Consider the following 26,297-nt stretch of genomic DNA (forward strand, 5'->3'; position numbering starts at 1 on the left):
ATCTGGCCTACAAAGGATTATATGTGGAGCACTCCATCTGAAGAGGAGATAATTTTTCATTTTACATTAATATGTTCTCTCAGACTCAGACTTTAAGGCCAGAAGGGACCATCATGATCATCTAGTCTGACCTCCTGCAAGTTGCAGGCCACAGAACCTCACCCACTTTCTCCTGTAATAGGCTTCTCACCTGTGTCTGTGTTACGGAAGTCCTCAAATCATGATTTAAAGACTTCAAGTTAAAGAGAATCCACCATTTACTCTAGTTTAAACCAGCAAGTGACCCATGATGCAGAGGAAGGTGAATCCCTGCCTGAGGCTCTCTGCCAATCTGACCTGGTGGAAAATTCCTTCCTGACCCCTAACATAGTGATCAGTAAGACCATGAGCATGTCAGCAAGACCCACTAGCCAGATATCTGGGAAAGAATTGTCTCTAGTAACTCAGAGCCCTCCCCATCTAGTGTTCCGTCTTTGGTAGTTGAGGATTTTTGCGACTGGCAGTCGCAGATGGACCACATGCCATTGTAGGCAATCTTAATTTTATGGAGGGGATGGTATGATATCAAGCTCAGTCTTGAAACCAGTTAGGTTTTTTGCCCCTACTGCTCCCCTTGGAAGGCTGTTCCAGAACTTCACTCCTCTGATGGTTAGAAACCTTAGTCTAATTTCAAGCCTAAACTTGTTGATGGACAGTTTATAGCCATTTGTTCTTATGCCAAATAATTCCTCTCCATCCCTGAAATTTATCCCTCTGATGTATTTATACACAGCAATTGTATCTCCCCTCAGCCTTCTTTTTCTTAAGCTAAACAATCCAAGCTCCTTAAACCTCCTCTTGTAAGGTAGGTTCTCTATTCCTCTGATCATCCTAGTAGCCCTTCTCTGCATCTGTTCCAGTTTGAATTCATCTTTCTTAAACATGGGAGACCAAAATTGCATACCGTATTCCAGATGAGGACTCACCACTGATTTGTACAGTGGTAATAATACTTCCCTATCTGTACTGGAACAATGTCATCTGATGCATCCTAGGATTGCATTAAGCTTTTTCATGGCTACATCACATTGGAGGCTCATAGTCATTCTGTGATCAACCAATACGCCCAGGTCTTTCTCTTCCTCTGTCGTTTCCAACTGATATGTCCCCAGATTATAGCAAAAATTCTTGTTGTCTTAAATGCATAACTTTGCACTTTGCACTATTAAATTTCATCCTGTTTCTATCACTCCCATTTTCAAGGTTATCCAGATCTTCTTGTATGATATTATGGTCCTTCCTGGATTAAATTGTAATTATTCCATAAGATATATTTTTTGTAGCTGCATTGATTTCATAGCAGAATATTTGTCCACTGTAGACTCTAGGAGAACCTGTTAGATCCAATAGTCTGTAGCTACCTAGAGCACAGTGAGAGCTTTAGATGCTTAAGGATTGCAAGACTGGGCCCTTACAGTACAGTTGTGCTGATTTGGTGGTCAGGAGAAGCAGGCCTCTCTGGAAATGGCAGCCAAATGTAGTAGTGTCCCATTGAATTCTCTAGGCTTTAACACTGAGTCACCCTGAAAAATGGCATCTTTTTTACAATATTTCTGAACCCGCAGGTGAACAGGAGTAGCAGCCTGATAGATCTGGTCGAATTGCATTGAAGCCAAAATGTTTTGACAAAGTTTACATTGGGAAGGTTTTTTGGTTCTTGAGCACACTGGTCAGCAGAGAGCACATGTGCTACATTCACCCTCTATAGCCTAGCGGTTGGAGTGTGAGTCCCAGGTTCAAGTTTCTGCTTAATTCAGAGTAACCTGCATTGGAAACTTTTACTCTGAATCAGGCAGAGCAGAGGCTTGAACCTGGTTCTCATACATCCCAGTGCCCTAACCACCAGACTATAGAGGATGAGTCTCACACTCAAAAAGGTCAAGTTTTGATTAGAAAGCTGAGACTCTGACTCAGTTTTGTTTTCATTAAAATGTTCTAAGGGCTTGTTTTGGTTCCAGTGCCGAACTAAAACAAATGTCAAAAGTTGCCACAAAACAGAATCGTCATCCTCTAAATCGCTCTCCTGATATGGCCCCCCACTACGCCACCCCATGCACAGACAGATGATGCAACAGAGTAAGGGTTGCCTTATTTTCTCTTATTCCCCTTCATGGGTGCATAAAGCAAGAGAGACGTTTACCCACCATATATCTCTTAGTTTTTATTGGGGCTCTTGAGGCTTTACTGTGTGTTCATAATTAGCTACAATAATATTCAGTTAAAGCTTTATTTGTTTCTTGCCCTTTTGTGGATGTAATGCAGTGACGATGTGAGTGAGATTTAGGAAAGCCTGAACTGGGGGAAGCATTCTGTGGAGATAGCCATGAAGTTTGAAAGCCTTTGCCAGCCAGTTAGACCTGTCCTTCTGGTTAAGCTATTTTCTAAATTACAAAACCCCATTCTGCTCATGTAAACCTTTATATTCAGACATAAAAGCCTTTCAAATAATCCCTCAAAATGCCTTGTAGGCAAAACAGTTTAAAGTAACATTCCTCTGGCAGTTTTAGTACTACAGTATTTATTAAGTCTGTTAGACGTCCTTTGTAATTTGTATTAATAGGTTTACATGGAGCTTTCCATTTAGAAGGAACAGCACTGACTCCTTTGTGAAATATTCATTGTTAAGCACTAATATAAAAACATTGTACTTCTTTTGAAGTAACCATCTCTCTACTTTTCTTCTCCCTGTTTAAAATTTGAAACTGTCCTCAAAGATGAAGACCTTCAGAGCTAAATAAAGGTAGCAGAAGACTAAAATGGAGAGTGGTTAGTTTGAGGGTCTTGATCCTACAATTGTTTAGTCTGCAGAATTCCTGTTGGTTTCAATGAGGATTCTGTGCATGGCATGTTGATGAATTTTAGATGCTGTTATAGACTTTGGACCTTCGTGTTTTAAAATTTAGCTTGCTGACCTTTGCTTTGAGTTTCGTATATGAATGTCACATTTTGAAATATTGCAACGGTGGGGTGCTAATTATAGCACAGTACCCAGGTATATTTTCATTTGAACAAATATGCCCAAATATACATTTCTGAGAAATACAGTTATAATTCTTTCCCCTCTAAAACCTGACATATTTTGATGCCTGTTTAATAACAGATGTCTAAAACTGAAAATAAAACATTCAAGTATTTAGAACATAAACACTTTGAATCAGTCATAAATAGGCTTTACAATGAAGTCAAGTCAGTTAGAGAATTAGTTTCTATCCCAAACAGTTAAAATCCATCAAATTTTAGTGAATTGTTTTTCATATATTTTAGTGTAACATGCTTGGTCTCAGAACTAGAAACTGTTTCTGAAACACGCATCAGCAAGTTCCATTGTCTGTTTCCTATTAGCTTGATTTCTACTTGCCCAAGTCAAATGAATGTTTTCCCCTAATATTAAGATTCTTTCTTTTGAGAGGAAAAATTACATAATGGCTTTTTATCAGTGTCATATGACCTTTGTTCATAGGTGATTCTTTTAAAAAATGGTCACGGGATTCAGACACTTATAACACTCTTCCTATCCCACTACGTATCTGAAATATACCTCACTGATTTTATTCTGAATTACCAAAAATAAGAGAAAATAGCATTTTGTAATGTAATTTTTCATTTACAACTGTTCCTAAAATAGAAGCTTTTACAGAGATATCCATGGTATGGGCAAAGCTTCTCAGGCATATTTAAGTATGTCACTCTTATTTGTTGCTGTTCTTTATACAGACTTATAAAATGGTTTTGGATGTAAGCTGCAATCAGATGGGCTGAAGAGGCTTAGAACCCATTTAATTATCTCTCGGTGAATGCACAGTTGGGATTTACAGCCCTTTCACCATCCATATCATTAGGCCATTTCCAAACAATTAAAAAAAATCAAATAATGTTTTAAAAGTATAGAAAATGCTTAAAATGCATATAATTTTCATAATTTGTAGTTTACTCAAATAGATATACATATTGTTGTTCATATCTAAAATATGCTTTGAAATTCACTTGCCATTTCTCTTCTTCCCTTCCCATCATTGTAAGTGAAATGCCAATTTTCTGAGTGACTCAGTATCAAAGTTTTCAGAATTTAGTGGCAATCTTCCACCCCTGTAGCACTGAGAGTGTCTGGAATCCTCATCCCTCTAGAAGTGATAATGGTACTCCAATGTATTTCCTGTATGATCACTGCGTATATAGGCACTTAACTCCCATTGATTTAAATAAGTTTTAGGCTCCTAAATACCTATGAGGAGCTGGACCACCATGTCTCTTGTCTACCAGGGATCTCTTTATCTACTCTACTCAACATGTGAGTCATCCTGGCTGACAAACCCCTCAGTGAGGCAACTGTAATATTTGTTTTCTATGACATGACCCAGCCAATGTTGTTTTCAATGTGTTCGTGTACAATGGTGATTGCTAGGGAACCTGCATATTACCTGGTTGCAGTTAGTGTCCTGGGTGATGTGGATCATTTATTCCCTCTTATTTCCCCTGCATTTTTCCACTGTGCATTCATTGTCTACCTCTGCTCTTCCCATAGCTAGACATTAGCAGGCCTCCAAGTGATTCTGCTGCTGTCATGTTTGGAAGGATAACTGCAAAGAACAAAGGTTAGCAGATATAATGCTACTGAACAACTGAGCAGACCAAGCTGGCAGAAGTGGCTCTTTTCTGAAGTCCACTACTCCCATTCACTGTGAAAAAGCAGGGTTGGGGAGGGAGAGGAGGAAGTAATAAGTCCTCCTCCCTTCTCCCACTTTTCTTTCTCCCACCTTCTCACAGGGCTTTATCCTTTTCTCCTGCTCTTCTCCCTCTACAGTCTCTGTCTGAGTAATCTCATGGCCTCACACAACTTCAGCTCTATCTCTATATTGATGACTACAAATCTAGCTCATCACTCCCTCGCTACCTGCGTCCCTCCATCAGAACATGTGTTTCAGTTTGACTTCCTGACATCTCCTCATGGATGCCTTGTTTTTCCTCTTAAATTCTCACCACTAGCCCCATTCTTGGTCATTGGGAACAGCACCGTCATTTTGTTCAGAGTTTGACTCCTTCCTTCCATTGCCCTTCACATCCAGGCTGTGTCCAATTCCTGTTGTTTCTTCCTCCATAGTATTTCAAGATTAGACCTTTTTCTGTACAGCTCTTGAGCAGGCCCTTTATTATCTCCCATCTTCTTCTCTGACTCTCCATGACTATCACTTGAAGATCTCTCACCCTCAGTGGATAACTGGAGGACACTTGTAGCATGCAATGTTTGGCTTCCTATAAAACAGTGTAAAAGGATGTCCAGACCAGCGAGGGGTTGTGTCACCTCCTGCCCTGTGATGTGGGGTGCCTCACAATGTTGTGCTGTTGTAGCTCCCAACCTGGGCACTTACAAAAAGCCAAACACTATGAAGATTATATCCTGAATGTTTGTGTATAGCTGCAGTCCTGGTCCCATAACTCTGACCCCAACAGCCCTGTCAGCAACACACCAGCCACACTCTGGCTTCCAACTGCCTTGGTTACTACTTGCAGGGTGACCCCAACACAATCCCAATCCCAAATTTCCCCCAAAATATATGTTCTGCAGTGTCCTGTCTCCTCCTGGACAGTTCAGATACTATAGATCCATTGCCACTTAAGGGGTCAATATCCAGTTTGTTACTTTCAACGGAGTTACCAAACAGCTCGGTTAAAACACAATACTGGATTAGTTTTGATTAAAAATGTAACGAGTTTATTTAACTATAGAGAGATTTTAAGTGAGTATAAGGTATTAATGTCAGAAATGGTTACAAGAGAAATCTAGATAAAATGCTTTCTAGTAGCTAAGATTTAACAAACTAGACTCGGTTCAAGGTAAAATCCTTACCTCATGTTCCCAGCAACATTTCTGACCATATTCTCGGGTCAGGATGCCCTCCCCTCAAAAGTCAAAGGGCTGGTTCCTTTGTTGTCTTAGGTGGAAGAGTGTGAAAACCAAAACTTTTCTCAGAAAAGTCTCTATCCTTGTCTCCTGTTGGAGCTGTTCCACATTGTGTAAATAGTTAAATATTCTTTGGGCCATCAAGAAAGACACTGAGTCTATAGTGTGGTGGTTAGGGTACTCCATTGGAATGTGAAAAACTCAGGTTCAATTCTCCCACATCCTGGGTGAGTACCCTAACCACTGGGCTATTGGCAGGAGCTTCTCTCTCTCTCTTCCACACACTCCTGAAATTTTTTGAAATGTCTCAATTTTGTTCTGATGCAAAAGAAAACAAATGTAACACTGCATTGTTTTGCAAAATGGAATTCTTGTTTTCTGACCAACCCTACTACGACTAATACTACCGCTAAAGGCAATTACCTATTTTTTTACATAAGACACACATACTATGTGTGACTATGGCAAAGTAAAATTAGATTGAAACTCTACCACCCATAGTACAAGGACTGTGATTGTGTCCAGATCTTATGTGAATTTGTAAGGAACTGGGCAGGCTACCTGTATATTTCTTCCCCCTCTTGCTCAAAGAAAGGCACAGTCTGGCCCTAAATATTTACCATTAGATTCTGGGTACATTGTAGGTATTCTTCAGTACTGATAGTTTGTATTTGACTGCAAAGTACAGGTCTGTGTTCCCAAATACAAATTATGTTTCTAAAGGCATTTAATAAGTTGCATAGTTTTAAATTGGCTGTGTTTTATATCACCTAAGAATTTTGATTGTAACCTTTTACAAACTCAGTAATATGGGCTGATCATTTTATGTCTGCAAATTATGCCAAATGCAGGTTTAATAATGCATTGTGTCCCTCTTGGGAACATATTCTACCTAATTACGTCAGCAGATGCAGTTCCCAGGAGCAATGATAACAATTTAATATAAACATCCAAACCCATAAATCTATTACACTAATTATACTCCTGGGTACTCAGCCACCTGGTTAATTGGATTGTTCCTTTATGAATTAAATTGATGGCTTTCACGAAGAAGAGGCTTTCTTGTCATGCCTTTATACATTTGATTTCAAAAACAGGTATACTTGAAACATAAGAATCAGCTTCTACTTTAGCTAGTGATAAGTATGTATTGATAGTAAAATATCCTGCCCTAAAACCTACTGAAACCTTTTGAAAGTATTGTCAAATTACCCGAAAAGGGGAATTACCAGGAAAAGGGATAGTTTTGGGAAAGTTCCCTTCCAAAATACCACTGTGACCCAAATCATTTTTATTTTTATTTTAAAAAGTCTTCATTTCTTTACTGATTTTTTTAGACAGCGAAATCAAACTGTGCCTGAGAGATACAAAAAATATCACTAAGAAACAAAAATCAAACAAACACTTTAGAAAACTGAAGTTCCAGATTGCGTCTTCACCTTACCTCTGTAAGTCTCATCTGCTTCCTCTTTTCTGTTCTGTTCAGGTTCTCAGGGCCAGCTCCAGGCACCAGCTTATCAAGCAGGTGCTTGGGGCGGCAACTCCGGAGCGGGGCAGCACTTTAAGGTATTCGGCGGCAATTCGGCAGAGGGTCCCTCACTCCCACTCGGAGTGAAGGACCATCCGCTGAATTGCCGCAGATCGCGATTGCGCCTTTTTTTTTTTTTGGCTGCTTGGGGCGGCAAAACTCCTGGAGCCGGCCCTGCAGGTTCTTATACCCTATTCCCATTAACTTAGCATTTGAGCACCTTCCAGAGTTAGAAAATTAAACAAGGAGACTCACGGCTATCAGTTGAAGTTTCTTCTGCATCCTTCTTCTCCTTGTCCTGCCCCCCAAGAGTAGGGGGAGAGGTAATTGCACTTGTAGGGTTTTTAGTTTGTTTGGGGTTTTCTCAGTGAGTTGATGTTCTGCGTTAGTCTTCGGGAAGGCAAGTTAGAAGAAGTGCTTTGTGGATCTGGATTAGCACATGGTGAGCTTTGCAGTAGTTCTGAGTTGCTGCTGGAAAGAGTTCCCCAGGCTCAGGCTAGTCCCCACTAAAACCCAGTCTGAGAAAAGCTTTACTCTTGTGAAAGACAGTTCCGGATGAAGTGGTCCTTAAGGTGTCCTAGGACCAGACCATTTAGCACTTTGAACATAAGGTTGGGGGCTTTAAACTTACCCTGTTGTTCCATGGTGAGCAATGCAAAGAATGGAGAGCTGGGACGGAGTACCGTTAGCAGCCTGTTTTGCTGGGAGGCACACTGCTACATTCTGCACCAGCTGCAGTTTTCCAAAGGCTGAGGGTTTCCTGCCCAAATAACCTGCAATGCCATAATCCAGATAGGAGATGATGAAGAGATGTGTATATTATCATTGCTAAATCACCATCAGCCACAGCATTTGCCTTCATGGCCTTATGTGGCAGAGAATTCCACAGGTTGACTCGACTGTGCATAAATCCTCTCTCTCTCTCTCTCTCTCTCTCTCTCTCGATCTCAGTACAAAGTGACTAGAATCATTATCAAATCTGAATGGTTTGAAAAGGTAGTGGTTTGCACTCACTTAGCACTGGTGTAAATGACTTCATAAGGTGCGGGGCTATGGAGAATCAGGCCTCCTGTGTCTTGAATGTATCAGTTTTTCTCTTTCTCAACTACCTTAGCTTTCTCTGCTTTTGCTGCTGGCTCTTCTTATTCATCTTAATAATGTAGAAGCAGCAAAGAATCCTGTGGCACCTTATAGACTAACAGACATTTTGCAGCATGAGCTTTCGTGGGTGAATACCCACTTCTTCGGATGCAAGCAGTGGAAATTTCCAGGGGCAGGTGTATATATAAGCAAGCAAGAAGCAAGCTAGAGATAACGAGGTTAGATCAATCAGGGAGGATGAGGCCCTGTTCCAGCAGCTGAGGTGTGAAAACCAAGGGAGGAGAAACTGGTTCTGTAATTGGCAAGCCATTCACAGTCTTTGTTTAGTCCTGAGCTGATGGTGTTAAATTTGCAGATGAACTGGAGCTCAGCAGTTTCTCTTTGAAGTCTGGTCTTTTTTTGCTGTAGGATGGCCACCTTAAAATCTGCTATTGTGTGGCCAGGGAGGTTGAAGTGTTCTCCTACAGGTTTTTGTATATTGCCATTCCTAATATCTGATTTGTGTCCATTTATCCTTTTCCTTAGAGACTGTCCAGTTTGGCCGATGTACATAGCAGAGGGGCATTGCTGGCATATGATGGCATATATTACATTGGTGGACGTGCAGGTGAATGAACCGGTGATGGTGTGGCTGATCTGGTTAGGTCCTGTGATGGTGTTGCTGGTGTAGATATGTGGGCAGAGTTGGCATCGAGGTTTGTTGCATGGGTTGGTTCCTGAGCTAGAGTTACTATGGTGCGGTGTGCAGTTGCTGGTGAGAATATGCTTCAGGTTGGCAGGTTGTCTGTGGGCGAGGACTGGCCTGCCACCCAAGGCCTGTGAAAGTGTGGGATCATTGTCCAGGATGGGTTGTAGATCCCTGATGATGCGTTGGAGGGGTTTGAGCTGGGGACTGTATGTGATGGCCAGTGGAGTCCTGTTGGTTTCTTTCTTGGGTTTGTCTTGCAGTAGGAGGCTTCTGGGTACACATCTGGCTTATCTTAATAATGCTGACTGCTTTCCTCATCTTTCCTGCATTTAGCATTTTGCAGCATCTTTACTGCTTTCTATGTCTTGGATTTCTTTTGTAATAACTAGGGCACTTCTTTGTCAGACCTTAAGAGAAAACATTTTTCTAAATACAGTTCAGGGTGATTTTTCCTTTTGCCTTGCTCACAACATATACTGAAGTGCTTCATCCACTGAGAAGAGTTTATCACTTCAGACAGTTGCCAACATTTATAGCATCAGACTTTCTATTTTCCTGTTAACTTTGCTGCCACTCTGCTTTCATACCATGTATGGTAGTGCTGTTTTTCTCAGCAGTTGCACAGAACTCTTTCCTCATTAGTGCTTTGACAGTTTTGTATTCATCTGTGCCTCCTAAACTCCTAAGTTAAACACTGCTTGAAACGCTGAATAAATGTTGAGACATCTTTTATCTTGTCCCTGTTTCCTCTTAGAACACTATTTTAACAAGGCAGTGGAATATGGCCATTCTAAAGCCCAAAGGGTTTCAATACTCCCTCCCTTAAGTAACTATTCATGATTTTTAAAAAAAAATATGGGAACCAAAATAACTGCTTGCAGTAGGCCAGTAAGAAAATGTGGATTCTGTTAGCCACAGCGGTGGACACAGAACTGCTCTGCACAGTGTGACATTGTGGTTCCTCCATTTCAAAGGGATGGGCTTGCTTACTTCTAAAAATTATAAACCTAATTTGAAAATTATAGTAATCCAAAACAGAGGTACTCAGGTGCCTAACTCCCATTGAAATCAATGGGATCTAGGTGCCTAAAAACCTTTCTGAATCCCATGCATAGTGGAGAAGTGGAGAGGGAAGAGGGCTAGCTACCAACTGAAGAAGACTGAAAGAGTCTTTGGGTAGATTTGGAACATAGCGAGTTAAACAATTTAAAATTAACTGTCAAAAGACAGCTCCTCAAAATAGCACCAAGTCCAGCAATCCCAGGGGCAGCACAGCTGCTAAAAGGCAGATAAACAAAGTCCTGAGTCAAAAGAAAACTGGAACAGGAACAGACACGTGGGTCAGCCCATCCTCACAGAGTTTTTGTACAGACACAGTTGTTGGCTATGTAGCTGGGAGGCATTCTCCACAGTCATGGTTCTTCCCATCTAGAGAGAGCTCCACCGAGGGATGTACTGGCCACCGCTTCCAGCAACTCCCATTGGCCCAAAGCAGTGATCTGCGGCCACTGGGAGCCGTGATTGACCGGACCTGCGGACGGGGCAGGTAAACACACCGACCCGGCCCGGCCCGCCAGGGGCTTTCCCTACAGAAGCGGCAACCCCTGTTTGAGAAACCTTGCTCTACAGTAGACTCAGGTATGGAGATCTTAGTCACACTTCAGGCAAATGGCCTGGCCTAACTTTTTGCTCAAATCAGCTCCCTCAAGCTTTGTCTGCACTAGGGCAAATTTTCAAACATCTGTCCCTGTTGCTAACAACATAATCAGTTCCACTGTTAGCAATGTTCAGAGTTTGTCAGCTGTTGATGGTATTTAAGTATTGTGTCAATTATACCTGCACTCAGCAGGATTAGATGATACATTGCTTATATACTGGCAAAAGCCAGCAGCCTGTCTATGCAATGGTTTCCGGTGTTGCTAACATCACTGGAGTTGAACTGGTGGAAAAGTTATACAAAGATAAAGTTTAACTTTATGTCCCAGTTTCATAACAGGATTTCACACTCTCAGTAAATTATTTTACAAAGTAGTGCTGTGGCTGAGTTTCTTCGTTTCAGAGTTACTCTATTAATAACTACCTGTTTCTTTTGTTGGGCAATTTTTTAAAAATCATCCTATTTGTGCCCTTATCCAGATAATAAGACTACTTCATTTTCTCTACAGTTTTCCTACAAGTCAAAGGCTTTACTAAAACTGTGTGCACTCTATTCCTCTGGCTCTCCAAACCTGTAATATTATTGAAAATATTTATCATGATCTAGGCCTTAAAGAAGACATTATCCATTATTTCTTAAATTTCTTTAATCCATCTGCCTATTATATTAATATAATATTTTGCCTGGAACTAAAGCATATTGACAGGACAGTAATTACCTAGATTGTTGTGTATGCATATTTTAGAGATTTTGGCACTAGTTTATCCTTCCTCCAATTTTAGGACATTGCCTCTTTGAATTTTACTGCAAGTTTGCAGAACAGTAATCAATACGAGTGCTTGGTTTCTTTGTTTTATTCAGTAGTTCACTCTACAATACTTACTAATTATTCTGCACTGTTGATGTAACAACATAACACTTGGAAGCTAAGGATTTTGTACTTCCTGTACTACTCAATTCTAAGAAACTATATTGAATCTGATTGTACAGATGGAAGATCATTTATGCAAACAGACCAACTTTGAGAGAGAGGAGAAAATGCAGTAGCCTTTCTCTTCTACTTATTGCATAATGGTCTCAGCAGGAGTAATTCTGTCTTTCTGTCATTATCTAGGCCTAGGGTGCCTATCACTGTGATAACTCAGCACCATTCATATCAGTTTATTTAGACCTGGTCTACACATAAAGTTTAACAGCGTAGTCAGTTGGGGGGTGACTATTTTTTTTTTAACCAATGCTGTTAAAAGTTCTAGTGTGGTTGCAGTTATAACCCGTAGAACTCTGCTTCTACCAGTATATCTTATGCAGTTTGGGGGAAACAGGATAAGCTATAATGGTGTAAGCACTTTTATCCCATAGAGCTGTGTTTATATTAGAGGGTATAGCCTGTTCAACTCTTCCCGTATAACTGTACCAGCAAAATGCTCCTGGTGTAGAAAAGATTGTTAGTAAATAATTGAGGGTATCATGTAAGTTGTGGAAACTTCTTGATACAATTTTCAAACATTTTTCTAAGTTTTACATTCAAGGATAAAAGAATCTGATCATTCTAAGCCAGTTCTATTTTCCATTAAAAAAAAGAAAGACAACAAATTTAATGCTTGTGACAAGTTAGTAGGTTGATGGCACTGGTGACTGAAGTCCATTATTTGTGCTACACAGAAGCAATGAAAGTGTCCATGCTGGCCTGTTTTGGAGGCTGGAACTGGAAGCTTTTAGATTTAAATGTAAGAGATAATTAAAAGGACTTGTCAGAGCTGTTTTTCTATAGAAAATTGGGTTTTCAACTAGACAAAAATTTTAGTGAACGTGTTTGCTTGCCACTAAAATTTTTGAGATTTATGAAAAAACAATTTGCCCCAAAATTTTGAGTTTTCAACCAAAAAACATGGGTTGTTTTTTGCTTGTGTGGGATTTTGTTGTTATTTTTAAATGAAAAGTCCATTTTTCTTCTCCTGACCAGCTGTACTAATCAAGTCTCCTTGGCCATTCAGTTTGGGCCCTTCTGAAGACTGCCAACAATGGTACTAAGAGAAATATATTTTTACTCTCCTCTAAGGATTGAATTGGGAGTACCACTGACCACCAGACAGTTATCATCTGGTGACAAGCTTTAGTCACTAGTGCCCCAGCTCTGATCCAAACAAGTGATTATAGGCTCCCTATCTTTTTCCTGTTCCCATGAGTTTCATTGCCCAGGTTTGTATTTGCTGATCATCTTCCCATCACTTTCCAGCTGACTGTTCCCGTTGATAAATATGGTTTCGATGTGTCAGAGAGGAGTACTGTTGCATTATTTTTTGTGTCAATAATGTGAAAAATTGACTTTACCTGCTGCTTAGTTTTTAATGAGGAAAGCCCTAGTTGTCAGTGGGAAGAGTGGGGAAGTTCTTTCTTTCTGATTTTTTTTTAAATATTTTGTTTCTGGTTGTAATGCGCTCTTTCAAGCAGTAGCATGCAAGAGACTTGGTTTTTGGATTGGAGTGATTTGAGTACTTCATGTTTTTCATGCTGATAAAGTTAATTTATTTTATATCAAGTAATAAAGGAAAAGGGCTAAACTTACCCTGCTTTACCATTGCTTTCACTGGCATGGTTGAGGCACACAGCTCCTAGAGGTAGAAAGTCCACCGTGAAAAGCAGCTGCCCACTTCCCCTGTATACTAGGGAGCTCATGAAGCGTTAGCACAGCCTGAAAATTGGGTGGGACTGACTGACTGGGGCTGTGTGACCAGTGCAGCCAGGCAGTCCATTGATTCAAGGCATTCCTGCTCCTGTCTGGAGCTCCTGTAATGTCCCAGTGGGAAGAAAAGCTGCCCTCTCTAGGCAGCAGAAACCTTAGGGAGGAAGCAGTGAAAACACTCAACTCGCCTCCCTGGAGGCTGCATCCCCCAGAAGTGCAGAAGACCTTGCTGAGGCAGGGTGATACAATTGCCACCACTTTGCAACTGTAAAAGTGAATCAAGCCCAATACGTTTACTCGTGAAAAATGCAAATATAGGTGGTGTTAGACATCTCTTTCCAAGGGCCATATGGCCAAACTCTCGGGAAGGCTGGGGTGAGCTATTGCTTACTCCCAAGGGCAGTCTAGAAATTTCCTCTTTATATAGCTTTCTAAATAGTTGTATATGTGGAGGGGAGGGATGGCAGGGCAGCCTGAGGTTTGTCTCTGGCTGCTCTGCTGTGCTCTTTCTTAGCACTCTGTACTGAACTGGGCAACAGGAGACTCAACTCAATTTTCAAATGTGGGCCGCCATGAATGCCATGTTAATCCTGCATTTGGGTGCACATTTCAGAATTTAGGCATATAAATGCCCATTCTACATGTCAAAATGTCAATTTGAGCATCGGGATGCAAGACTGCGATATCCTATTAAGGTCCCCAGGTTTGGAAACTGATCCCAGTAAACTTGGCCCGACCAGCGAAAAGGAAAGATTTGATTGCGGAAAAGGTTTGGGGAGGAAAAATGTATTTGTGGTACAGGCCTCCATAGTATTAGTAATCAGAAAGATGTGACCTGTAGGTTGATACTGAATATTATCATCAATAAATGCTTTGGATTTTTCATAAAGATCGGAGATCTAAATTGACAGCAACTCACCATTATCTGTTGCTTCTTTGCAACTGTGCAAACACGGTACTAAGTATATATACCACCTACTCACTAATTATATCCTGGAGGAGAAAGCCATAGATGAAGCACAGAAAAAGCACTTACAAATAGAGAGATACAGTATTTAATTACTAATCTAAAGAAGAGAAGATTAACAGAAGCTATCCATTGAAATATTTTTGTAGCTAAGATGATTCACTGGATATTTTCTGTCAGGTATTTTATTGGGACCTATTTTCTCTCTTCAGTGTAGAAGACAGCTGCATTTTGTTTTCTTATTTCCTGGTCCAGTTTTGTTTTGCATCCACTTTTCTTTTTTTCTTTTAGAATTTCTAATGTTTTTCCTCATGAATTTTAACTATTCATAACTACTGTGAGAATGTGACTTTTATATGAATAATTTCCCACTCATCCTGTTCCTCAGAAGAAGCCTGAAACCCTCCAAATGTGTTTTGTTTAGATTTTCTACAGATAAATCTACAGCAATCACATTGCAGGGTATCAGTGAAACAAACCACATCCAATAAAGGAAACATTTTATTTCTCTTGACTACTTACAGATTTATGAGGCTCCTGTGTGAGAGGAAATGTTTAACATCTGAGAGATCAAATTCAGATAATTGCGGAATATCCATCCACCCATACCATTACTCTCATCCTCAGCAGTGAACAGGCCCCCTTTAACTCCAGACATGTTTCCTGGTTATGTGTTGGTGGGGTTTGATGGTTAATAGAGAACTGCTGTGGCTGTCACAAATTACATTATAAGTAGTTCTGTGGGAATTTCACAGGTTTTTAAAAAGTATGTGAACAACTAAAATTGTGGGTACATGGACAGCTATCAGCATTCGTCTTCATTACCTCTTTATGCCCTGTCTTGTCCCCGAGCAACCACACAGTCCCACAGACCCCTTACATTTCCCACGTCCTCTCTATACAAAGCCTCGCTTTCCCTCCTGGCCATCAGCAGAACTGAATTCCTCCCCTCATCCCTCTCTGTGCACCACTATACATGCTTCTGTTAGAGTGATAGTTACTCTGGCTTTGAGATCCCATGAGGTGAAAAGGATACAGGGATTGCAAGGATTGGGGCAGGAGGGAGGTCTCCTCACCCTCTACAGTCTGCGGTATTTCCCCAGGTGGGAGAATGCAGATAGCCCAAGATCATGCTGATTAAACCACGTCATCGTGTATTCTTTTTCTTTCATGAAAACATATATACATGCACATGTGGTAATATCTGCTGCAGTATAACATACCTGGAAAAGAGATCCCGGGTTGGGCGGTCCTTGTGTCCTGTAGAGGGGAGAAGTAATCAGGCCCCTTGTAGCTAGGAGTGCATGTGAAGCAAAGCACTCAAACCTGAGGCTCAGATGAGTATCTTGCATTGCTTCCTGCCCATCCCCTGTGATGGATACACTGTTCTGGAGGAAGACAGCTTATTGGAAGGAAATCATCAGAGCAATGTCAAGGATGAAGTTTTATATGTGCACATGTGCATTTGTGGAAAGAAGAAATCCTTGCAATTCTGAAACGTATCTGTGGGTGGTGGAAATTGACCAGTGTTAAAGGTTCTTTGTTCTTTGGTCCTCACTTGGCTTGGTGGCTGTTCTGTTTTTCTGTTACAGTCATCTTTAACAAACAGTGATGTCATCTTTGTGAAGTTGCACGCCCCATGGGAGGTCCTGGGCAGATATGCAGAAGTAATGAACGTAAGAATGCCTTTCAGGTAGGTGTAGTTACATTTTGTGCTCAGGCTTTACTGTAATGAGAGTGTAAAACTAAAACTGAAATGCACCCAGAAAAGCTATTCTATGAAATACCTCACATCTTTAGAAAATATAAATGGAGTGCCAGAGATACCATAGTCATTGATATTTCTTGTTAATTTGCCTGCAATTTTAGTACAATAGCAGTTTTAAATTAAGGCGACCTATAGCAGCGCAGCTATTTTCATGGGGTATTCTATCCTTAGGCCCTTTAACCCCTTCACTGCCGGAGCCCCCTGCATACTCGTGCGCTGCTGTTTTTTAAATGGACATGTCCTTGAAATCAATGGGCAGTCGAGACGATCCAGGTACGTACGGCAGCACAGAAGGTGCATGTCTGTTGGACGTATCTGGCATGTTCGGCACCTGTAAATTGTCTGTCTGTATAGTGTGTAGTTGGGGAAATGCAGAACAAAAATAAGCATTCTATCTAATAGAAGACTGGAATTCAGATGGAAGATTTTCTTTTGAAACCTAGAGTTTCTCTTTGAAGGAGTAGAAATGGTATTCTGTGCTACTGACGGGCAAATCAATTCCAAATGGTCATTCAGACCCACTTTTCCTTCTTGTCAAATATGATTTGTATGATGGGTTTCAATCCTGATATTAAAAAAAATCACTTTTATTCTACTTGTTATAAAAACTGTTAAAATAGTGTAAAGTGTTTGGCTTAAATGGACCAAACCCAAAGCTTCGGAGGTTCTGGTTCTCCTTTCACTTCACTGAGATTATATCAGTATAGCTCCACTGATTTAACGAGGTTATTCCTGATTTACTCTGATATGAGCAAGAGGAGAAGAAAGGCCAGAGTCACAAATGGTGATTGAGACCAGAGTAAAGCCCCTCAGAGAACTTCTGTGGATATTCTCCTCCCCATTTCGAGATGAAAATGTGCCTTTTATGTACTACATCCTGTTGTGTTGTCATACTCTTAGTTATTAGGAAAATGAAAGATGACTTAAGGACAGGTTTTCAGGCTCAATCTGCATTTAGTAGGATTTTCATTTTAAGACAAACCTCAGAATTCTTTAGCCTTGTTTAACTTTCCTTTCTGTGCCTTTTTAACATTAAAAAGGAAAAACAATGTAAATTGTATCATGAATGACTGCAAGGGTATTTAAAGTGTGCTACAATATTAAGACAATGGGCCAAGTTCACCCAATGTAACACCACTGATTTCATTGGCATAAAAGTGGGATGAATTTGGCCCAATAAACTATAATAGCTCTTGTTTGTCAGGTGGGAGCATGATCCAGCAAAAAGTAAAATTTTGGGTAGAAAACCTGGGCCTTCCTGGTCTAGCTTGCTTACCAGAAGTCGCCATTTTCAATAGACAGCACTTTCAACATGCATTTAGCTTATATTTAAAAACTAAAAATGACATTCAGTGGTTCTTTGATGTGCTACCTGTTCATGGCTTCATTCTTTGCACAGCCATTGCAAAGTATTATGCCAGTAATCTATAATATGAAGTCACTGCAATGTTACTGCAAACATGTGTATTAGACAAAGTTTTTGCTTAAAAGTTTTATGCCGAATATTTTAACAGTAACTTAACTGTTTAGATTGTAAAAACAAAGGCCAACATTTATCTGCCTTGGCTTTTGTTTTCGGTGCCTAATCTGAGACACCTATGCCCTGATTTTCAGAGCTTCTGAGCACTTGCAGTTCCTCATAACTTAAGTCTCAGCACTTCTGTAAACCCGGCCTTTTGTGTCTCAACATTAGTAGACACTTCTGAAAATTTGGGCCAAACTAGGCAGCATTTTCAAAAGCACTCAGCATTGGCCTAACTGTGCTCCCACTGAATTCAGTGGGAGAATTAACATTGACTTCACTAAGGGCAGGCCCATGGATGGGGGTGGGGTGTGTGCAAAGGGGGCAATTGCCCAAGGGCCTGGGCGATTTAATAGGGCCTAGGGGCCCCCAGCTGCCACCGGCAGTGCAGCAGGGCTAAGGCAGGCTTCCAGACCACCCTCACTGTGCACCACTCCCAGAAGCAGCTGGCATGTCCCAGCAGCCCCTAGAGAGAGGGTCTCTGTGTGCTGCCCCTGCCCCGAGCACCAACTCCACAGCTCCCATTGCCTGGGAACTGCGGCCAGTGGAAGCTGCGGGAGCGGTGCCTGTGGGCAGCAGTGCGCGGAGACCCTCTGGGCCCCCCACCTAGGAGCCGGTGCCAGAGGGGTGTGCCAGTCGCTTTTGGGAGCCACCCGAAGTAAGCACCGACCCCCTGGCCCCCTCCTGCACCCCAACCCCCTGCCCCAGCCTAGAGCCTGCACCCAAACTCCCTCCCATTGCCCGCACTCCCTCCCACATCCAAACTCCCTCCCAGACCCCACACCTCCTCCTGCACCCAAACTCCCTCCCAGAGTCTGACCCGCACCCCCTCCCTCACCCCAACCCCATGCCCCAGCCTGGTGAAAGTCAGTGAGGGTGGGGGAGAGCGAGCAACTGAGGGAGGGGGGATGAAGTGAGCAGGGGGCGGGGCCTCAGAGAAGGAGCGGGAATGGGCATGATCTTGGGGAAGGGGCTGGGCAGGGGACAGGGCAAGGGTCTTTGGGTTTGCACACTTGGACAGTTGGCAACCCTACTGGGTGGGCAAGGGGAAGCCCTGGCTGTGCCGGAAGAGCACGCCCAGCAGCGAAGCCGGCAGCTAACTGGGCCTGGCTTCTGTGTGCATGAGGGCCCATTGACTGTTCTGCCCTGGGGCCTGACTAGGGGTAGTGTTAAGTCAACCCGGAGTGCTTTTGAAAATCTACTCCACAATCTGGGCTCTAATGATCTGCAAAATATCTTACATTATTTAAATTCTAAATGCTGAAAGTAATTGAAATTGATAACTAATTTTCATACCTCTATCGTTTAAAGCAGCAATACAGCTTTTATTTTCAAAACTTGCCAAACATAATTGCTTCTAAGGCACTAATGGATATTGCTATGCTATTTTAAAATATGTCCAGATATGCAGAATGAGCTGTGTGGTGTGAACCCTTCATTTTCCAGAACTGGTATAGATCAGCATTAAATGATGGAACATTTCAGAATACATAGAAACTGCCTTGGGTTAACAATGACTTCCAGTGGATGACAAAGTCAAACTAAGGAGCAGGAGACTGGAGTTCAATAAGCCATCCAAATCTTGCCGTAAGGAAGATTAAGACACCCACACCTGAACTGCCCTCAAATTTTTGAAATGTTTTAAGATGCTGAAGGCAATGGGCCAAATTCTGGCAGGCACTGTGCACAGGAGCATACCAAGAGAACAACGACCAGCAGCAGGAGAATGGGGTGAAACCTGGACACCCCATTCTGGCTCCAACCTGAGCTGATAGGGATGTTGCTCTGCAGGCCCTCTGTGACAAGAGCCAGGAAGGGGCAACCTGGGGCTGGGTCATAGGAGTGAGGGGGTGTGGTCAGAATGCTTATACTTGTACACTCCTGACTCCTCACTGACCCCTATGCATGCATCCCTCCGCCACCCCTGCCCATACACACACACGGCTTATTCGATTTACAATAGGAATTAGCTATGCCTGATATGAGGGGTGGGAGAAGTGGGCTGCACATGGGGCATGTGCCAAGCACATATTAATTTTGCTTGTGCAGTCTATATGTTCATCTGTTTGCGGGGGGAGGTTATTTCCCATAGAGCCAGCATTTGTCCTGATAAATACTGCATGTGTGATGTTATAGTTTAGTGTCAGGCTTTGGTTTCCACTTTCCTGGCTTTTTAAACATTCTCCTATTTAAACAACATGTAAGTTGTCCAATGCTATATTTAATGATTCAATAATTGATGTTAAAAGCATACAGTTTAATTTATTCACATTTGTATTTGCCTTGTAAAGAGCAGACATCCATTTGCTGAATCCTTTGAAACCGAAATGCCTCTGAATCCGTGTCCTCCAGGCATTATAAACAGCAGAAAGAAAAAAGTAATGACAAAAACAATTACTTTCCTGCAATTCAAACAGTGCCAGAATTTGTCTTGGGCTCCTGTGACAGTTCTGTTAATCTCTCTTTTTAGTCTCTTCCTCCACCTCTTACAGGCTTCTATCTTCAATTTCCTTCCTTGCTAGTTCATACTGTAACTGACGATGGGTTTTCTTCTCGACTGGCTTCATTTTTGCTGTTCTTCCAGGAGAAAAATCTATTACCTGCACCGCCGGCACAAGTTCATGAACAGGTTGGTAAATCACTCAAGCTGGTGTATTTCTTTGGCAGATCAGACTTCATAGTCAAACTCTTGGGAAGGTTCAAGTTGTAAGGAGAGTTATTGATGTACATTCAAGCCTACCATTCCTGCAAACATAGTGGTTGCAATTTCAAGGTTTCTACCATTTGAGAGAGAGATTATCAGTTTTACCAGTTTTTCCCATTTTAACGGGGAGAGGGATAGCTCAGTGGTTTGAGCATTGGCCTGCTAAACCCAGGGTTGTGAGTTCAATCCTTGAGGAGGCCACTTAGGGATCTGGGGCAAAAATTGGTCCTGCTAGTGAAGGCAGGGGGCTGGATTCAATGACCTTTCAAGGTCCCTTCCAGTTCTAGGAGATTGATATATCTCCAATTATTACCTAACTATAGGGAATCTCAAACTGGTAGAATCTTTTAAAATGGAAGAAGCTTTTTCAGTGCAACAATTGCAGCTATTTCTCCTCCCATGTAGCTTAATAAGGAATTTTGGGAGGCTAACAATATCATTAGAATCTGTTATTTATTATTCACTTTCAGCAATATGCCCTTCCTCTCTGGTGCTGATGTCAGTGTTATTTATTTATTGTGCTGGCCGTTGCATAGTGCTTTACAGTAATAGACAATTAACCAAATTAATCTCTGGTGTAACTCCATTGAAATCAATTCAGTAGCATGAGAGATGAATCTTTCCCAAGATCTCTGCCTTGAAGCGCTTCTGCCCAGTTGCCAAATGCCTTAAAGACGTGTTTGATGCATGTTTTGTATCTAACTTGTAAAATCTTCACAATTTTCACCCTTTTTGTTTGACTCAAGCATTTGGCCAACTAAGCAAAAATGTCTCAAAAAATACTGTAGAAATGTACCAGCTTGGCAAGGATCGGTCTGTATATAGGTATTTAGTGGCTGCATGATGGTGGAATTTTCAAAAGTGCTCAGCACTGGTCATACTCTTCACTCCTGGAAGTTAATAGTGAAACTCCCAAGGATTTTGTAGAGGTATGGCTGCTTATTGCCTCTTGAGCACCCCCTCATGGACAGAGGTCACTCTACAGCACCCTGCCTCTGTTGCTGGCTCATCTATTCAGGGGCCCTTTAAGAAGTCAGAGTTCACAAAGTAGTTCAAAGAATCCCCAGAAGGGACCCCAGGGAGCTGCCTGGTGCACACTGTCGTCCCCTCCCTCCAGGCCCCTAAATCCCATTCAGTGTCCCTCGCTCAGTAGTCCAACACAAACCCTTTCAGAACAAAACACAAACTGACTCAGTCTTCACCCCTGTTTCAGATGAGCACAGACCCTTCCTCGCTGAGGCTCAGTCTCTCCTCTGCTTCTTGGGCAGGGTCTCTCCCAGATCTCCCAATTTAGAGAGCTTCCTCCTGCTTCTTGCAATCTCAGTGACTCTTTCAACTCCACCCCCTATCCCCCGCAGCTTCCTGGGATCACCGGATTCCACCCAGGCTTTGTAATCAGCTCTGGCTTAGCCCCGGGCTCTCCAGAACATAGGCAAACCAACTTGTTACAGACTTCCATGGGAGCAGAGGTAGGCAACACTGGGCACTTTTGAAAACTCCTGCTCGAGAGTGATAGGTGCTTCACACTGCAGATTTGATAGAAGGTGAATATTTTACAGGTAAAGATAATTTACTGTAGATTAACAAGTTTATTTGGAATTTATTAAAAATTCAATCTTTTTACTTTCTTATGATATTAAATCCCATTATTTTCTGCTGATGGTATGGTGGTATCAACATTATAGTAAACACATTGTTTCATTGGTAGATGATCTCTCCATGGAATACAAACCTTTTCCTTGGTGGACAGATGCTATAAATACGAGTCCCTCTAAAGCTTGTTACTTCCCCATTCCCCAAATAAGTGCTGTAGGGTTTGGTAACTTTAGAATCTCAGAAGGTCAACAATTTTTCTAAAGCAATGTCAAGTATGAAGGTATTAGTGGAGTTTTATGAGCCCGGGATAAATTCAGCCACAAAGCGCTATCAAAGTCTTCATTCCCTGACACCTACACTGTAGAAAATGGGCAGATATTGCATACCTGAAGCAACATATTGGTTTTGGCCAGACGGAAAGAGTTAGTGTTTCATGTCCACTTGCACTGAATATAAAAACATTCCTGCTCCACAACTGATGCAGTGCTTGAATGGAGTCACTACTGAGTCTCTCTCCTGCTACCCCAATCTTCACAACTGAGTGGCACTGAGTTGATTTGGATTGTAATTAAAGGCACATGGTTGGTTTAACCAAAATAATGGCACACATGGAAGGAGCGTGCATAGGTTCTTTTGTGTGTGTGTGTGTGTGTGTGTGTATTCATATTCAATTTTGTGTTTTCATTTGCTTGCTTAATGAGTCAGTGTGCCATTTGAGCCCAGTGTAATGAGTGATCTGGTCTTTTTATAGCGTTTAAGTTCCTGGCTGACAAAAATACCTGGCTAAATCTAGATCTCATATTATTTCAGCCCTATAAATAGTTCCTTGAGACAAAAATACCAACCAAACAAAAAATCCTGGAGAAAAACAAGCACAAATGTCAAGGTGTTCAGATTTATTTCCAGTTCTGTAGAACACTAATATACAACTCCAGTATGAGGCAATGGGGACAGGTTCAGCTAAAATGAGAAATTACTTGAACGTTTGTCCATTTCTTGAGCTAAACCCAAAGCTTTTTTGAAGTTTGGGCAATTTTGATAAAGGACGTGTTTCAGGGTGCAGTCTAGTGCAGATCACCTTGCAGCATGGCACAACAGTCACCCTGCCGCCAGTTTCCCCCTCAGACAAACACAGATGCGCCCAGGCATTTTAAATAACGTTCTCCCTCTTGTTGTCTGTTTTATTATCATAATACAAAATAAACTTTAGAGCTGATTTTAAAAAATGGAATTTCTGTACCACAAGAAATTCCAATATTTTTGTCCATTTGTTTTCATTCAGAATTGAAATTTAAAAGTGTTGATATTTCTTGGAACAAAAATTCCAAAAATTTTGATTTGAAACTCTGAATCTTCTTTTTTATTGAGTTTGTTGACATCATTAACATCATGGGAGTCCCATGTGGCACACCATGGTGGCCAGCCACAGGGAGAAACTGCAGTGCATCATGAGAAATATAGCCTTATAGGGGAGAACGAGGGCATGAAGGATTTGGAACTACAACTCCCATGAAGCACTGTGGCAGCTCAGCGAAACACTGAGATTAATGTTGACCCAAAATGAAACATTTTGATTTTTTTAATGGAACATTTTGCCAAAAATCAGTCTTTGCCTACAGAAAATTTTGATTTTGACAAAACTCACAAAACCCAATGAGACAGTGTTTTGTTTGAAATTTTTTGACAAGCCCAAAGAAATATAAAGTATCTGTGGCTCTGCTAGATTTAAACCATTCCTCTTCTAGTCAGTGGAATTCTCTACAGCCCTCCTTCCAGCAACTGCATCACTTACATCCTTGGTGCAGGGTTCTCCACAGTCCTCCTTCTAGGTGCTGCCCTCGCAATCCTTATCTCTTACCTAGGGTTCTCTGCAGCCCCCCAAGGGGTTTCAGTCCTTCTGCCCTTGGTGTAGGGTATCTCATAGCCTTCCTTTTAGGGGCTGTGCCAGAATCCTGGCAAGCTCCCTTAACCTGCCACCATCCTTGCTCTGTATCAGGAGAAACTTCCTGTATTCCCTGCAGGTCTCCCTCACTGTATGAACATCTTGTAGGAGGTCCCACCTTCAAGTTGTTGTCATGTGATCCTTGGTCACATGACTCAGGTACAGGCCACAGCTTGATTGCTTAAGCCCTTACCCGCACAGCTCACACTGTGACAGGACCCCAATGAGGGGATCCCAACATAGATGTGCACACCTCCTGTCATCCTCCACACTCCTTACCCAAAGATCATTCCTTTGGTGGGGAGGAGACCAAACAGCCCATTTTCCTCTTCCAGGAGGTTGGGGTAATAGGTATCTGTTTTGGCCAAGAGGGAGTTTTGTGGGGACCGGAAATAGAGAGTCACAGGCGAGGTTGGGATAAATTTGGGAAAGAATCTGAACTTTGAAATGCTAGCTGAACTAAGCCGCTGCACTTTTAGGTGGTCACCTGTAAGTCCTGCAATGTTTTTGAGAAAGGAGCTCAGGAGAGGGACATCAGTTAATTTTTCTTATGTGATTTTTCCCTGCCTTTTTTTCATTATGGTTTATATTGCTCTAAAAGGCACAGTAATCCACACATAACTAGTGAGAATGAATTATTTCTGTGTCGGTAGCTGTGTGTGCTTCTCTGTTTTCCAAATGCTATCCACTTAGGGCTCCCTTCAGCAAAGCACTTAAGCACATACTTAAAGTTAATCACTTGCTTAAGTCCTTGCTTAATCAGGGCCTAAATAGACTTCAACTCTTGCATGTTCCCACATCGGAAGCTCAAGCCATAGTGAACAGTGATTCCTGGTGAAGAAGCCTAGACATTAGAAATGTGCAAAGTTTTGCTGTATTAAGTCATCCAGTCCATTTCCCTGCCGATGACAGATATGTCAAAAAGAAGCTTTCTCTGCTCATGCTAGCAGCTAGTCTCAGCTGGAAGTGTATCCATTGCATATCTTACCTCTCTACCTCTAAAAACTGGTTTAACTGTATGTATCATTTTAAATTTGCAATTTTCCACTGTTTAACGGTATGACTAGACTAGAGCTGGAAAGTGTAAATTCCAGTGTAAGTAGATATACCTTCACTAGCTGCACTAAAACCAGAAGTGTAGCGTCAGTGATGTGAGCGGCAGGATAGTCTATCCGCCTCGAATATGTACCTATGGTCTTGAACGGAATCATACTCGGGATGGCTTGCCCCTTCTGCTGCTCGTGCTGCCACAGCTGCACTTCTATTTTTAGCACACTAGCTCAGAGCTAGTGTAGGTATGTTTGCTTGAGCAGGATTTTATACCTTCTAACTCTAGTATAGCCATGCCCTCAGAATCTTTCCAGATCCTCAATATCCCATTTTGGGAAAGGATTATTACTATGTTGTTGTCATAGGTCTCACCCCCACTTAGAGCTGTTGGGTTCCAAGATGGGGACCTGCATGAATCCTTCTTCTAAACTAAAATCCTAGTTTAGATCTAGTAAAAGCTGCCACCACCCAATCAGGTACGTGGATTGGGACATAGTCTTTCCCCAAAATCCTTGGGGATCCCAAGAGCCCCAAATCCATGGAGTTCTTACACCCAGGAGAAATAAACCATCCCCTCCTGCTTCCTCCCCCCTCCCTTTTCCTAGGAGAGACACCGGGATCTAACTACAGAGGGATACCTCCCTCCTCCTCTTTCCCTGAGAATCCACCCAAGGAAAGACCAACCAAGTCCTTAATAGAAAAGAATTTATTAAAGAATAAAAAAGAAAGTCACTATCTCTGTAACCAAGATGGAACAATATACAGGGTCTAAACTTATCAATCTCTGGAGAGAATTCTCCCTCCTTTCTTTCTCAGTAAAAGCAATAACAGTACAGACTTAAAGAAATTCTATAGCAAAACACAGAATTGCAAATACAGAAATAAAAGTATAAGAATACTAGTTCCTTGCTAATACTCACTAGCTTGAATAGAAGAATTTATTGCAGAAAACTGGGAGGACTTGATTAAGATGTCTGGACTCTCTTAATTCCCAAGAGAGAGACTCTAAAAAAAAAAACAAAGAACAGGAAAAAAAAAACTTCCCTCCACAGGGATTTGAAAATATCTTGTCCCTCATTGGTCCTCTGGTCAGGTGTCCACAGGTACTGCTTGTTAACCCTTTACAGGTAGACAAAACCTTAACCCTTAACTA

The 26,297-nt window shown here is 41.7% G+C and overlaps 1 protein-coding gene across 3 annotated transcripts in view; it reads left to right on the plus strand.

The window, feature by feature from the left end:
* The window catches only part of ANO4 (anoctamin 4), a 257,266-nt gene that overhangs the window by 125,492 nt on the left and 105,477 nt on the right, over window positions 1–26,297 (plus strand). Inside the window, exons 6-8 of one of the 3 annotated variants that reach the window (XM_045002152.1) lie at window positions 16,155–16,255; window positions 16,502–16,603; window positions 20,437–20,481. In XM_045002152.1, the coding sequence (XP_044858087.1) occupies window positions 16,155–16,255; window positions 16,502–16,603; window positions 20,437–20,481 (248 nt within the window). Of the gene's footprint in view, window positions 1–10,672; window positions 10,802–16,154; window positions 16,256–16,501; window positions 16,604–20,374; window positions 20,482–26,297 lie in introns of those variants that run through there. The other 2 variants (XM_045002153.1, XM_045002154.1) reach the window with 2 other exon arrangements.

This window comes from Mauremys mutica, chromosome 1, assembly GCF_020497125.1.
Source record: "Mauremys mutica isolate MM-2020 ecotype Southern chromosome 1, ASM2049712v1, whole genome shotgun sequence".
In the NCBI taxonomy this organism is placed as follows: Eukaryota; Metazoa; Chordata; order Testudines; family Geoemydidae; genus Mauremys; species Mauremys mutica.